Raw genomic sequence first — 15,085 nt, 5'->3', positions numbered from 1 at the left:
CTCCACCCGGATCCAATTATCCCATTGCGAGACCAAAATGGCCTCCCGCTTTTTCTGGTCCATAAACACATCCGGTTAGTGGCAAAATGCGGTGGAGTTTTAGCGTCTGGGTTTAGTTCAGCCTATAAAATAAGAGATTAGCCTCCTTGTTTCTTCAAGCGGACCTGCCAGAACTGTTTTTATTCCTGCTTATGCGCCAAACAGCAGCTCAAACTCTCCACCGACTCGTTCATTTTTGGCTAAAAGCTATTAGAAAGCTAGCTAGCTAGCTATTAGAAAGCTGGCTAGCTAGCTATTAGAAGGCGGAATAACTCAATAGATAGAAAGTTAGCTAGCTAATAGATAACTAATAGATAGCTAGCTAGCTAGTTACATAATTAATACACAGCAAATAGATAGCTAGCTATGTAGCCAGTTAGATAGCCAGCTAGATAGGTAGCCAGCTAGACAGATAATAATAATAATACATTTCATTTCTAAGCGTCTTTCAAAACTCTCAAGGTCACTTTACAGTCACAGGATAAAGTGTTTCTGTGGGTGAGCAGCGGCAGCCACATGCTCCAGCGTTCACTCAACCCGGAAGTAACTCAAATAGCTAGCTGGTTAATAGATAGCGAGCTAGATAGTAGTTGTGATGAGTTCATTCTGTCTCCTTATTTCGTTACAAATTAGCTAGATATCTATTCAGCTAATAGATAGCTAGCTAGATAGCTGTCTAGATGATAATAATAATAATACGTAAATTTGTGAGTGCAGCGCTCAGACCAGAAAATCCCTGCTGACTGCATGTCTGGCAGCCAGGGTTCAGACAGTCGACACTAATCTGCTCTCTGTCTTTCTCTCTTACAGGCAAGTCAGTCGCATTTGATCTCCCCCGTGGGCTACTCAACGTGGTTTATGGGGTGTCCTACATATTAAGCAGTGGCGGGCCGTGCATTTCACTCCTAGGCCTTCAGTGGTGCTATGTCTGCTGCGAGTGTGGCGTGATATAACAACACGTCCACTAGAGGGTGTCATTGACCAGTAAATAATAATAATAATAATAATAATAGGTAAAGTCTCGTTATATCGATATTCAAGGGAATCCGAAAAAATATCGATATAACCAGGACTATCGATATATCCGACCTCGTTTGCATGTAATTTTCTCTGTGCGTGCATAGAAATAGTATCGATATAACCGGGACTATCGATATATCCGATATCGATATAATGAGACTTTACTGTAATAATAATCCATTTGATTTACAAGCGCCTTTCAAAACTCTCAAGGTCACTTTACAGTCACAGGATCAGTTTTTTTAAGGGTGAGCAGCAGTAGACATACGCCCCAGCTTTGAACATTTATTCAGATACTTTTAGACCAGCAGAGGCGGCAACGGATATCATCAAGTGGCAACTAGAGCAACGACCATCACAAAGGTCAATAAAATGACTTTATTATACAGTATAGTTTATTTCTTTAATGACAATACAATAGCACATTTATTATACATAAAATAAGGTATATTTGTGTAGTTTTAAGGCTTATTTTGGAGAAAATTGTTTTATGGGAACATGGGAACGGATCATTCTCATTTTAATGGTTTCCTATGGGAAATTATTTTTTGGATACACACTTTTCGCCTTACACAGTCTATCTGGGAACCAATTAAGTTCGTAAGCCAAGGTATCACTGTACTTGGACTGTCCCCGACACTGTCAACTGACGACTATTCCAAAGAATAATGACCAAAATGTACTATTTGAACAGGTCCTGAATCCAAAGCATGTCGGATCAGCGATGATTCCGAGCTAAGCTCTTCTCTGCCCGGACGTCGGTTGTTGCTATGAGGTCTGCGTGGCCAGCTGTCAGCCCCGGCATTGCTCCAGCAAACAGACACACGTAGACTCACGTACGACTGGACCAACCCCCCTATTCTTCCTTTCCCTATCCGGCACTCTTCTCTGACGGCCGGTGAGCGGCGGCACCGCCGCTACAGCAACAAAGGGGACGATTCCAGCGTCTCCGATCGACGAGTAAGTGCATAGATGTTCTTTTTTTTAACCCCTGTCGCATAATAGTGGTTGAACGCCGTACATGCAAATGTTGTTTTGCTCGAGCTGCGTGGCTGAAGGGGAGGGGGGTGTACATTTGCATGGCCGGCTGGAAATCGGTGATGTCGTGCAACTTTAGCAATGCTAAATATTGTATTTAGTCACTCATTTTGCGTCGACTCATGAAAACAAATGTAAAAGAAGGCCTTTAGGGGTGCGGGGTTGCATGTATTTGAACTTGGCGTTCGACGTTACGATTGAAAATGTATCGCAACTGCGTCGAATGTGCCGCAAAATGTAAACTAACGTGCACATTATATGATCATGCATTCGTTTTTAAATCGTTTATTCTCTTATTTTTTCAATTCCAGTCGTATTTCAATAGCCTAACAAGGGGAGGGGGGGGGATGATGACGTTATCGTTTTTTAAATCGACGCGTGATTAGTAGCTTCGCTGTTTTATCGACGTGTGATTTGTCACGCGGGTGAATTGGTGTATATTTTTAATTTGTATTAGCGTGGAAAACGAGGTTATTTTGGGCACAATCCCAGCACCACGAAACTCGTGTCGAAACACGTTGTCACAAAAAGGGGGTGTGTGCCCACAAATGAAGAACCAGCCAATCGGTGGCGGCGCCCGCCCAAGTTTACTGCACTTGTTTACTTCGCATACTCAAATGTGATTGGTCAAACGACCTGGCAATCTCTGCCTTAACGCTGCATTCAGGGGCACACCAGGAAGTGGGGAATTTGACTGTAAGCCAGCTGGCTATATAGTTTTGCGAACTATCACAACGGTGTCTGATATTTGTCGTATTAAGCGATTGTTGAGTATCAGCATTTTCCCCTCTGACTCCAGAGGAAAATAAAAGTGTATATTTTAACAATTCAGCACAAACTATTCCAAACCAGAAAATAAATTACCTGTTTTTGAAGTTCTCCGATATTCTTTTGGATTATTCCCATGTTATTAAATGTAGCATTAGCATAGCATTTTACTATACTTCTGACAGGTCGAAATGAATCATAACATGACATGTTGTCTGTCATATATAAACACTCGAAGCTCTTACATTAATAATAATAATGATAATAATAATACATTTCATTTATAAGCGCCTTTCAAAACTCTCAAGGTCACTTTACAATCACAGGATAAATTAGATCGCTAGCTACATAGCTAATATATAGCGATCTAGCCAGCTCGATAGCTAATACATGACATCACAAAGTTCACGGTTATAAATCCAAAATATGGGAAACTTGTCACTGTTGATCACTTTCTTTCTTTTTTTAAATGTTATTTTTCTTCCACCACATATATTTACATGTTGAATCTTTGCAATTATAAAAGGATGTTGTTATAGAAATTGGCCACAGGTAGAAATTACACAAGGCCTTCTGTATTAAAACGTTCCATTTCATATTAAAACTAATAAATATTCAAGTTACCCCAAAAAAATCAGTTGTTGTCGAAATTTCATTTAAATGAGATTTACATTGGATTGGATACGCCTTTATTAGTCTCACAGTGGATAAATTTACATTTCACAGCAGCAAAGTGATGAAAGGAATTATTTATGTATAGTTATGGTATTAGATATCTGAATATTGAATATTGTCTGTACTCAGATTCCTGCAGTAAAGTTGGAATTGTGACGCTATGACTGCTTCGGAGAATCCCTCAAGACCGGAAGCAGCCAAACGATTAGGTCAATAAACTTCAGCAGACCAAACCCAAAAGAGTATTTATTAGCTTTGTTCCAATAAAATCCTATTCGTCTCAGGGAAGAGGCCTGTGTTGTATTTCAGAATGTTACATCAACTCAGTGAAAAAGAACACGTCGTAAATTTTTACACATGACTTTCTCATTATTTGTCACTTTAACTCCCTTTTTTTCTTCCTCAAGGCGAAACGTTTGAGCTGGACACGCAGACATGTCATCGTACTGTCATCAGACTTATCCAAGCGGAAACAATTTAATGTGACTTGGGAGTTGGATTTTGAGAAATGTGAACGGGTATCCGCTTATACTGAAAAAAAAAAAAACCCTCTGAGGTCCATCAAGATCGTTTTCTGGATGCTAGGCCGCTACTGACTCGTGAAATGCTTTTGTAAATATTTTTGCTGTCCTCATATGTCATCTGCTTCCTCTGCTGTGTCACCCGTAGGGAGTTTGACTGCTGAAAGCCCCCCACCACCCCACACCCAACACTGCACAGCAGCAGCATGGCAGCTACCAAATCCAACGACACAGTTGAATCCGAGCCAGGCGGACTGCCGGCAGGATTTCAGGCACGCGCCTCCAACACGCGTGACGTCGACAACAACAGTGCGGTGAGAAAATCGATTGAGATCAATTTGATCAACAATATTTTTAATTATGATTTAAACAATGTCTTGTCCGTACATCAAGTGTGACGTTCAATAACCAATACTAATAATAATAATAATAATAATAATAATAATAATAATAATTTGGGCCCCTATGTCAGATTGAATTTAGTTCATCGCTATATGAACTCATTCACTGCGTGTTTTGGCTCGGATTTTGGGTTTTTCTTGCCGATAAAGCGCTGGTCAGACCTCTGGCAATGTTTTTCCCTTCCACGAGGGTGCAGAATTTGCCTTTTGTCCATGTTAGCGCTTTGTTACAGCTGCAATTGTTGTTAAAGCTCTATATAAATCCAATATTGTAGTTTGTACATCCGCCCCCATTTCATCCTCAGATAACTCCAGACTCGTACAACTTAGGAATTAACTCTTTTTTTGCTGATGAAAGAATACAGTCTAAGGTTTCCTACGCTGCATTGAATGTTTATCTCGCTCCTATCTAGCTAGCTATCTATTAGCTATATGGTTATCTAGCTGGCTGGCTAGCTATCTAGCTGGCTAGCTATTAGCTAATATCTATCTGTCTATTAATTAGTTAGATATGAATTAGTTAAGTGAACGCTGGCGCGTGTGGCTACCGCTGCTCACCCACAGAAAAAACATCCTGTGACTGTAAAGTGACCTTGAGAGTTTTGAAAAGCGCTTAGAAATGAAATTTATTGTTATTATTATTATTATTATTATTGGACAGCTAGCTTTCTATGTATTTGAGTCAGATACCTAATAGAAAGCTAATAGATAGCCAAGAGAGAGGCAGCTAGACAACTAGCTATATAACTAATTTATATTTCATTTTAGCTATCTAGCTAGCTTTCTATCTATTAGCTATATAGCTAGCTACCTAGCTATTTGAGTCAGGAAACATATTAGCTAGCTAGCTAGCTAGCTAGCTATTAGCTGTCTATTTTCCAGCTAGCTAGCTTTCTATCTTTTTGAGTTATTCCGGGTTGAGTGAACGCTGGCGCATGTGGCTGCCGCTGCTCACCCACGGAAAAACTTATCCTGTGACAATAAAGTTACCTTGAGAGTTTTGAAAGGCGCTAATAAATTACATTTATTATTATTATTATTATTATTATTATTATTATTATTATTATTATTATTATGTAGTCCTAAAACTCAATATTTTGTGGGTCCTGCAATTCGAGTGACAATGACAAAAACCCTGGCACTGGCGTGAACACATTTTTGCACATCATCTGGGAGTGAATGAGTTAATATTCATTTATACTATGTTGTTTTTAAATCATCATTTTGGATGACGTGTTTTTTTTTTTTTTTTTTTTAGATGTTTATAGGCGTTATGTTTGTATTTGAATAAACATCAGAGCTTGGTCCTGGCCGCCTTCCCATACCGCCTCCATTGTAAGCCATATTGTCTGCAGGCAGGACACCACAGATGGGCAGGAAATATCTTCTCAATGGCGTTCTTTACCCCGCTGTAACAACCCTCCCTCCCCCGCAATTCTGAGGTTTATGTCATCGGCTTAACTGGCGGAGAGTTTTAACGGCGCCGCTAGCATAGGAGTGTCGCTTTTGTAGCGCTTCAACATTAAAACTGTGGCTCTTTTGTAATGCTGTCGTTGCCCCGCCCCCCCTTTTTTTTATCACCATGAAGATCTACGCACAGAACTGCATCCAAGATCCATTTACGGAAAGAAACCTTCACCAAAACAAGACCGTCTTCCCGCCGGAGCGTATCTGGACCAGCGTACCAGCTCCCCAGCAAACGAGGCCACCCGCAACGGACCCGCTGGCGGTCTCAGCTGGAGAGACTTCGTACAGGTGACAGATCCGTCGCGATAATGAATCGCTATGTGTTGCACCAAGACTACTATTTGATACTAGTTGACACAAATTCCCAGCGGACAAATGAGCCCATTTCCAACGGAGCTTGGGCGCCATCTTGTGCATGCTTTCCTCTTCAGAACTATTTGAATCATATTCATAACTGGATGAGTCACAAGAAAGCATCTTCTCCGAATCTGAACTCTCTGAAGCCATTGTTTTGATTCTGGAGCAAGGCAGTTTGTGAAGGAGTATCCTGACGTGACATCACGAACAAGGGGGGGCGGGACTTACTGAATCTGCCCAGTTCCGAGCTCATTTTGTGGCAGTTTTGGGACACTTTAAGTCATTTTTATTGTTGTTTTGCATTTGACTAAACATATCATACTGCATGTTTTGGGTATTTTAGATGCTATAAAACGTTTTTCTGATGTCAGTTAGGAAACAAAAAAATGGTGTCGGTTGCCCTTTAAGCTCCGCCGTCTCCAGTTTCCGTAACCCAGAGTCGGTGGAGATGGATGAGATCATGGCGGCCATGGTGCTCACCAGTCTGTCTTGCAACCCCGTGGTCCAAAGTCCTCCGCAGACCGAAACCGGAACAGGTCTGTGGGTCTCCTGGATCTTCTCTGTTACGCCCGAAATCGAACAAAATTGACTATTATCCAATTTTTGGGTGATTCTAGCTGGGCCTTCGTCGTCAACTGACATGGAATGCGGCGGCGGCGAACTCTCAGACAGCGGCAGTAGCGGCTACTGGAGCTGGGATCACGGTAGCGTCAGCCCCGCCCCCTCGCCGTCCGTCCCGGAGATGGATAGTAGCCCCGATGAAGGCCTGAACATGGATCTGGAGCAAGGGGATGGGATTCATGGCAAAAAGCCAAAGGTGCGCCATTTTCTATTTGAAAGGTCACCGACCTTGGTGACCAGGTCGCCCACCTGGCCCACATGAGGCGACCTTTGACCCTGTTCTAAAAATAGCTCTGCATTTTTCGGTCACAGAGCTCCTTCAAAGGCTTGTACAAGTGTCTGTGGCCCAGTTGCGGCAAAGTGCTCACGTCTTCCGTCGGAATTAAAAGACACATCCGGGTGCTGCATTTGGGGTGAGTTTGTGTCTTTTTTCAAGTTTCGTCCATTTTGGATCATAATTTTAAAAAAAATGGCCGCAGTTATTTCTCCCGTTTAGGACAGAGCAGTTGTTTTTTTTTACATGATGGATTTATGGGAACAGTGATGGATTGGTTTGATTTTGTACCGTATTTTCCGGTGTAAAGGTGCACCCAAAGTGTGCAGGGGGAAAAAAAACATTGTACATACAAAGTATGTAGAAAGCACGTACAAAAACGTCTTAAGCCTGAGCTGTACAAGTGGAAAACAATATTTCACGCAAAAAGAACCGTACATAGTCCAAAAGTATCAAATATACACTCTCGATATAAGAATATATGCAACCGTGTTTATTCTACAAGAGGAAAAAGCATTTGATGGGAAGTGCAATACCGTCTTTGACCGACAGGGGCGCACTCCCCATTCGTTTCAATGGCCAGGGCACTTTCCCATTCATTTCTATGGAGGTGCGACCAGGGGCTGCAGTATCGCCTTTGACCACCAGAGGCGCTCCTCTCCATTCATTTCAATGGCCAGGCCACTTTCCAATTCATTTCAATAGAGGTGCAACCAGTGACTGCAGTACCACCTTATACCACCAGTGGCGAGATCCCACATTCATTTCAATGACCAGGCCACTTTCCCATTCATTTCTATGGAGGCACTACAGCATTCGGCCAAAGGTCTGACCAGCGCTTTATCGGAGATTTAAAATCTTTTTTTTTTCTCCCACCTGACAGCTGTGGATCCGACCAGTCACAGAGAGAAGAGGACTTCTATTTCACCAAAATCTCCTGCGAGGCGACGGACACCACCACCGCCCAACCGGCTTTGGGCCAAGCGGCGGTTCTCGGTTGGGCGTCATGCAGCTCACCAACCGCTTTGGCGGTTCAGATTCCGCCCGCGCACCGGCCAAGGTCCAACTCCAGCTCCGCCCTGGGTACAAGCAGACCCACCCCGCTAAGTCAGTCAGCCCCCAGCAGTTTCTGGCAGATCCACTCTGAGCATCTTTATCAGGTCAGCGTGGCCCAAACCCGGCAAGGTTTTATCGTACTTCACGAAAACGAACCAAATAACTTTAACGTAATGTCTTCTTTACAGGCCTGTAGCCCCTCCCCGGCACCTCCAGTCCCGCGAAGTCCAGTGTGCCACACTTTGGCCACACCCCCCGCCGCCTGTGGGCCAAATAACACTCAGGTGACAAATATTGTGTGTTAATTTTTTGTTAAGTCATTCACTGCCATTCCCAAATTTATTCGGGAATTGAAAAGCATGAAGTGGAGCACCATTCCCGAATTTGTTTGGGTTTTGGTTTTTCTTGCTGGGGGGGTGCGGATCAAGCTCCGGTCAGACCTCTGGCAATGTTTTTTCCCTTCCATGAGGGGGAAGCATTAGCCTTTTATCCATGTTAGCGCTTTGTTACAGCTTTAGCTGTTGTTAAAGCGCTAAATCAATCAATATGTATTGTATTGTATTGTATTTTGTACATCTGCCCACATTTCAATCTCATACAACGCCAGACCCATATAACTTAGGAATTAACTATTTATTTCTGATGAAAGAAGACAGACTAAGGTTTGTAACGCTCTATTGAATGTTTAGGTAGACCTAGCTATGTAGCTGTATATCTTTCTCGTTGGATGGCTAGCTATCTATTAGCTAGCTAGCATTTGGTTATCTAGGCATGTTCAAACTGCATGCAATATATATAACATCCAACTTACGACCAACTCGACTTACGACCAACTCATAGCTATCTATCTATCTATTAGCGAGCAAGCTAGTTTTCTCTCTATTTGAGTTATTTTTGGGTTGTGTAAACGCTGGCGTGTGTGACTGCCGCTGCTCTCCCACAGAAAAACTTACCCTGTGACTGAAAAGTGACCTTGAGAGTTTTGAAAGGTGCTTATAAATGAAATGTATTATTATTATTAAAGCGCTATATAAGTCAATGTATTGTATTGTATTTTGTACATCTGCCTCCATTTCAAGCTCATATAACTCCAGACCCGTATAACTTAAGAATTAACTATTTATTTCTGACGAAAGAAGAGTGACTAAAGTTTCTAACGCTGTAACGGATGTTGATATAGTCCTAAAACTCAATATTCTGTGGGTCCTGAAATTTGAGCAAACAATGACAAAAACCCTGGCACTGAAATGGTCACATTTTTTGTCTCCTCTAGATGGCGAAACCTCGCTGTCGCTCCGTCAGCGTCGGGGAGCAATGGCTGCAACAAAACAGACTTCAAGCGATTAGCGCGTCGCCCTCGCGCTCTCAATGTTCCTTCAGGTGAGACGCCGCAAACGTTTATTGACGTCCGTCCGCCATTAAAATTTCAAGCTGTCCAAACACGTCAAATGACAACGTAAGCCGTAGCGAGTCTAGCTGAAAAGTCAATAGACGTTTTCGTTTTGCTCGCCGGCAAGATATATATTTAGCGAGATTGGCTAGCACACCGGCGGAGGATCAATCAATCTCACATTTGGAGAAATATTGTCAAAAATCGATAAACGCCCTTCGGCACGTTTCACTTGGCGAGAAAAATTGTTATTGGTTCATGTCTCCTGTCAATCATAAGGTGCGCCTTGTGATACATTCAGGACCAGGGTAAATTGTTCGGATCTTTCATTTTAAAACTATAGTCAAAACTGGGTTTTCGAACGTCTTGGTTCTTGACCAATTCGGTTTTCGATGAAAAATGTCGTCTTGGTTTACAACCAACTGGACTAAACTAGGTGCACCTGAACGCACCACTCGACTCCTCTTCCGTTTCTTTCTACGTCACTTCCTTGTGTCGCGTCACATTGTGATTGACGCATTAACGTCATTGTGAGCAGCCATGTTTTTATCGATATCCAATATCGATTACAAAAAAGCAGACATTGATTGCATTGATTATAATGAGAAATCGGTTTTCAAACAGGTTTCTGGAACAGATTATGGTTGAAAACCCAGTTTTGACTGTAATTTTTCATTCTATTCGACACACGCGGAGCTCAAAACGCATTTATAATAATACATTTGATTCATAAGCGCCTTTCAAGACTCTCAAGGACACTTTATAGTGGCATTATAAGAACATTTATGAACGCGCCTGCCCCGCCCCCTTTTTTATTGACAGGAAAGGTCGCGGGGAGGCCAAGAAATGTCGCAAGGTCTACGGAGTGGAGCGAAAGGACCAGTGGTGCACCGCCTGTCGCTGGAAAAAAGCCTGCCAGCGCTTCCCCGACTAAAACAGCACAATGAATGAATGAATGAATGAATGATAAAATGTAATTTCATCCCAAAAAAAAGAGGATAATGTTTATAGAACAGCCATTGAGAATTGTTTTTTTTTTTTAATACACATAACGTCTTTCATAAGCCGAATCCGGACGATTTTATACAAGAATTCCCGAAATCAAAATGGCGGAAAAAATCTAGAATAGGCGCAACAGTGATACCTCGGTTTACGAACCCCTTGGCTATCCATTCCATCAAGCCATCAACGACCATAACAAAGGTAAATAAACCGACTTTATTATACAGTACAGTTTATTTCTTTAGTTATAATACCATAGCACATTTATTATACATAAAATAAGGTATATGTTGTGTCGTTTTAGAAAATTAGAAAGTAGAAAATTATGTTTATATGGGGACCTGGGAACGGATTATTCTCATTTTAATGGTTTCCGATGGGAAATTAATTTTTGGGATACACACTTTTCGCCTTACACACTCTGTCTGGGAACCAATTAAGTTCGTAAGCCAAGGTATCACTGTACTTGGGGGGCGGGGGGGGGATAATGTTAAAACCTGGGAAAAAAAACGTTAGCAATGGCTAATATCGTTTCTTTATCTCTTTTCGGGTCGCATTTCGGCATTCCGATTCTTCCGGCCATTTTTGATTTGTCTTTTTTATTGTTCCGAATGAATGTTTACGTTTTGTGTGTGTGTGTGTGTGTTTTTTGTTTGTTCGTTTTTCTGCCCGTCGGTTTTCCGCGGTGCTAACTGTTGACTGACGTTGATCATGTGACGCATTCTGCCTACGATCGTCTCCAAAGGTCATGGATTCGCGACCCCCCTGTGACCCCCGTCGTACAGTATTAGACGGTTTTTAGATTGCTTGTTTGTTTCATCCAATTCTCTTCCAGAGGTTTCTGATGCCCGCTAACTTGTGCGCTTTCAGCTACGGTACGTAAACTTTTATTTTTGGTACCTTTTTTTTCATGTCTGGTTTAAAGGACAACCGACGCCCCCGGACAAGTTGTGTCCATAATTTGTAAAATCACTTCAAATCACTTCTACTGAGCGTATTTGACAAAGATTCCATCGCATAGAGCTATATTTTATGTTTTAAGACCGGAGCTGAATATTCAGGAAGTCTTGTTTTCGAGATAGTGACGATTCCTGACATGACGTCACTGAGACAACGCCCCCTGACCGAGAAAGGGACACACAATGCATTTTGGGTACTTTGTTTGGTCTGAAAACTTTGTGTTGATGGCGAAATTAGAAGGAAAACACATAAATAACGCGATGGTGAATTGTTGTGTGTTGCACCAAGACAACTATTTGATACTAGTTGACACAAATTCCCAGCAGACAAATCAGCCCATTTACAACGGAGCTTGTGCGCCATCTTCTGCATTTTCTGGGACGCTACATTGGAGTCCTGACAGCTCGAATTGATACGGGAGGACCTCTTTAATCGATTGCAAACATTCATGCTTTCCTCTTCAGAACTATTTGAATCATATTCATAACTGGATGAGTAACAAGAAAGCAGCAACTTCTCCGAATCTGAAGCCATTGTTTTGATTGTCGAGCAAGGCAAGACGTCCTGGCTTGACGTCACGAACAAGGGGGCGGGACTTTATGAAACTGCCCACTTCCGGGTTCAATTTGAAGTCGTTTTTGGACACTTTAACTCATTTTTATTTGTGTTTTGCATTTGACAAAAAATATCAGCCTGTGTGTTTTGGCTATTTTAGATGCTATAAAACGTTTTTCTGATGTCAGTTAGGAAACCAAAAATGGTGTCGGTTGTCCTTTAAGCCTCGATGTGTTGCAATGTTTTGTTGTCCTCCCATGTTTACGGCACTTTGATGGAATATTAAAAAAACAAAAACACAGGAATAAGCTATTCGAAACAGATGGATTGCATTGTGTTGGCGAGCAACCAATGTTGGTGGTTGTTTGGAGTGTTTACGGCAATAAGAGTTTGTAAAAGCAATAAAATTTTAAAAAAGCTAACGCAGTATATTGTCACACCAAATAGTGAAATAAAAACAAACAGAATTTGACAAATGAGTTTCTTTTCTTGCATGACAGTCCATCAACGAAATAGCAAACTATTTTATACTTGATAGTATTTTTTTTCTATACATATTTTATGACATCTTATATTAACCCATTGACGTTCATAGAAACACAGATAAAATCATTTTGAAATGCTTGAATGTTGTTTTTATACATAATTATGTAATAATAATAATAATATATTTTATTTCAAGCGCCTTTCAAAGATCTCAAGGACACTTTACACTCACAGACAAGCATAGATACAATAATAAATAAAATACAATTATAAATAGAATACAATAAATAAAATAAAATTAGAAACATGAACACGACGCTCGGTGTAAATGGGTTAAAAAATATATAATATATGTAATACAATTAATGTAATTATTATGTAGTTATATAATTGTTATTTTGTAATATAATAATTATGTACAGTGTAATTATTAATTAATATATAATTATATTATATTATATTTATGTATGTATATGTGTATATATATATATATGTATATATATGTGTATATATACATATATATATATATTTTTTAATAATATATATACACAGTATATACGTATATGTTTTTTTAATAATATATATTATTATATTATATTTTATTATATACAATATAATAATATAATTATATATAATATACAATATGACTGTAGTTATATTATATATAATATATAATTCTATTATATATCAGAATGTTTTTTTATACATAGAATTAAAAAAAAATCTTTCCGATTGAATTGAGGAGCTAAAAACCTTCGCGGGTTATTTAGTATAAAACTTTCTTTGATAATTTTGTGAGGCGGAAGGAAAAGTTCGAGGAGATAACGATGTAATTTGCGTCTAATTACACGAATAAGAGCAAATGGTTTGTTGCTCTTTCTAATCTCGTCGTGATTGCGGTGGCAAAGAAAGAAACGCATAAACGCATCCTACGCATCCTATTAGTCCGCCAGAGGGCAGTATTTCACTTGTTTATCACGTATTGTTGCTTCGTTGGTCAAAACTGACGGACTGTGGGCAATTTTAACTACCAAAACAAACAAACAACAAAACAGAATAGTTGTAGACTCTAAATTGCAGGCTGCACCACCTGTCTGAATGTTAAACTTCCAAGTCTCGACATTTCAATCGATTCACCGCAACTAATGAGAGCGAGCCGTGCTGTCGAGGTTCCCAAAAATTAAGTTTGACGTAGGAACGTCGCACCTCGTCCCCCCCCAAATTCTCATTTGTCCCGTTTCGCTGGTTTGCAACCGACACACAAAACTCTATTCAATTGCACTTGTCTAAATTCTTTTATTTCACAGGACGGCAATGATAAATATCGATCACGGTCAAAGCATTCCTTGTTTTACTTGGTTGGACACAAAAAGAGCCGACGACAGTTCGGACTGTTTGAAAAGATGAATTGAATGGTTGAGGTACGTACGGTGGAGCATTAGGGCCAGCTTGAAATATATATATAAATATATATATATTTTTTTTGAGATGGGGTTTTATTCTGAGAAAAAAAGTCACAAATTTGATGGTTTTTAACCTTGCAAATTTGCTAGATTTAAAGTCACAAATTTGCTAGATTTAAAGTCACAAATTTGCTATATTTAAAGTGAAACATTTGCTAGATTTAAAGGCACAAATTTGCTCGATTCAAACTCGCAAATTTGCTAGATTTAAAGGCACAAACTTGCCAGATTTAAAGTTACAAATTTGCTAAATTTAAAGTCACAAATTTGCTAGATTTAAAGTGAAACATTTGCTAGATTTAAAGGCACAAATTTGCTCGATTCAAACTCGCAAATTTGCTAGATTTAAAGGCACAAATTTGCCAGATTTAAAGTTACAAATTTGCTAGATTTAAAGTCACAAATTTGCTAGATTCAAACTCGCAAATTTGGTAGATTTAAAGGCACAAATTTGCCAGATTTAAAGTTACAAATTTGCTAGATTTAAAGTCACAAATTAGCTAGATTCAAACTCGCAAAATTGTTAGATTTAAAGTCACACATTTGCTAGATTCAAACTCGCTAATTTGGTAGATTTAAAGTCACAAATTTACTCGATTTAAAATCACAAATTTGCAAGATTCAAAGTCACAAATTTACTCGATTTAAAATCACAAATTTGCTAGATTCAAACTCGCAAATTGGCTAGATTTAAAGTCACAAATTTGTTGGATTCAAACTCGCAAATTTTGTAGATTTAAAGTTACAAAATTGTTAGATTTAAAGTCACAAATTTGCTAGATTCAAACTCGCAAATTGGCTCGATATAAACGTAAAAAAAACTTATGGCGTCATTCATTTATTTTATAAGGTTTTTCATGGCCTAAGGGCGTACAAAATGTCTCTTGGTTACTAAACCCGATCTCAAAGACCGTATCCGTCAGCTACGGAAGAGCATTAGGCTGCTAACCCACCGCACGACCGAATGATGGATCTCAAACTCCGAAAGTTCG

The 15,085-nt window shown here is 39.9% G+C and overlaps 1 protein-coding gene across 2 annotated transcripts; it reads left to right on the top strand.

Moving 5' to 3' along the window:
• Positions 1-1,672: 1,672 nt before the first annotated feature.
• Positions 1,673-12,620, top strand: znf395b (zinc finger protein 395b). 2 transcript variants are annotated; one of them, XM_089022318.1, is made up of 10 exons: positions 1,673-2,019; positions 4,210-4,375; positions 6,051-6,217; positions 6,695-6,822; positions 6,904-7,103; positions 7,220-7,320; positions 8,065-8,341; positions 8,426-8,521; positions 9,511-9,617; positions 10,450-12,620. In XM_089022318.1, the coding sequence occupies exons 2-10, from the start codon at positions 4,268-4,270 to the stop codon at positions 10,559-10,561; spliced, it is 1,296 nt and encodes a 431-aa protein (XP_088878444.1). In that variant the 5' UTR covers positions 1,673-2,019; positions 4,210-4,267; the 3' UTR covers positions 10,562-12,620. The 2 variants fall into 2 exon arrangements, with proteins under 2 accessions (XP_088878444.1, XP_088878445.1); XM_089022319.1 differs by having other exon boundaries at positions 1,679-2,019; positions 6,710-6,822.
• Positions 12,621-15,085: the final 2,465 nt, after the last annotated feature.

The sequence above is a fragment of the Hippocampus bargibanti genome, linkage group LG19, assembly GCF_051943395.1.
Source record: "Hippocampus bargibanti isolate YZ-2025 linkage group LG19, ASM5194339v1, whole genome shotgun sequence".
NCBI lineage: Eukaryota > Metazoa > Chordata > Actinopteri > Syngnathiformes > Syngnathidae > Hippocampus > Hippocampus bargibanti.
Note: the sequence above shows the minus strand (reverse complement) of the source record. Positions and strands in the feature narration are given on the sequence as shown.

Bases quoted from the DNA above. Each gene is read 5' to 3' on its own strand.
- znf395b (XM_089022318.1), top strand. From the start codon at position 4,268: ATGGCAGCTACCAAATCCAACGACACAGTTGAATCCGAGCCAGGCGGA. The intron at 7,104-7,219 runs GTGCGCCATTTT...TTTCGGTCACAG, and splicing joins TTCATGGCAAAAAGCCAAAG to AGCTCCTTCAAAGGCTTGTA. The intron at 9,618-10,449 runs GTGAGACGCCGC...TTTTATTGACAG, and splicing joins CGCTCTCAATGTTCCTTCAG to GAAAGGTCGCGGGGAGGCCA.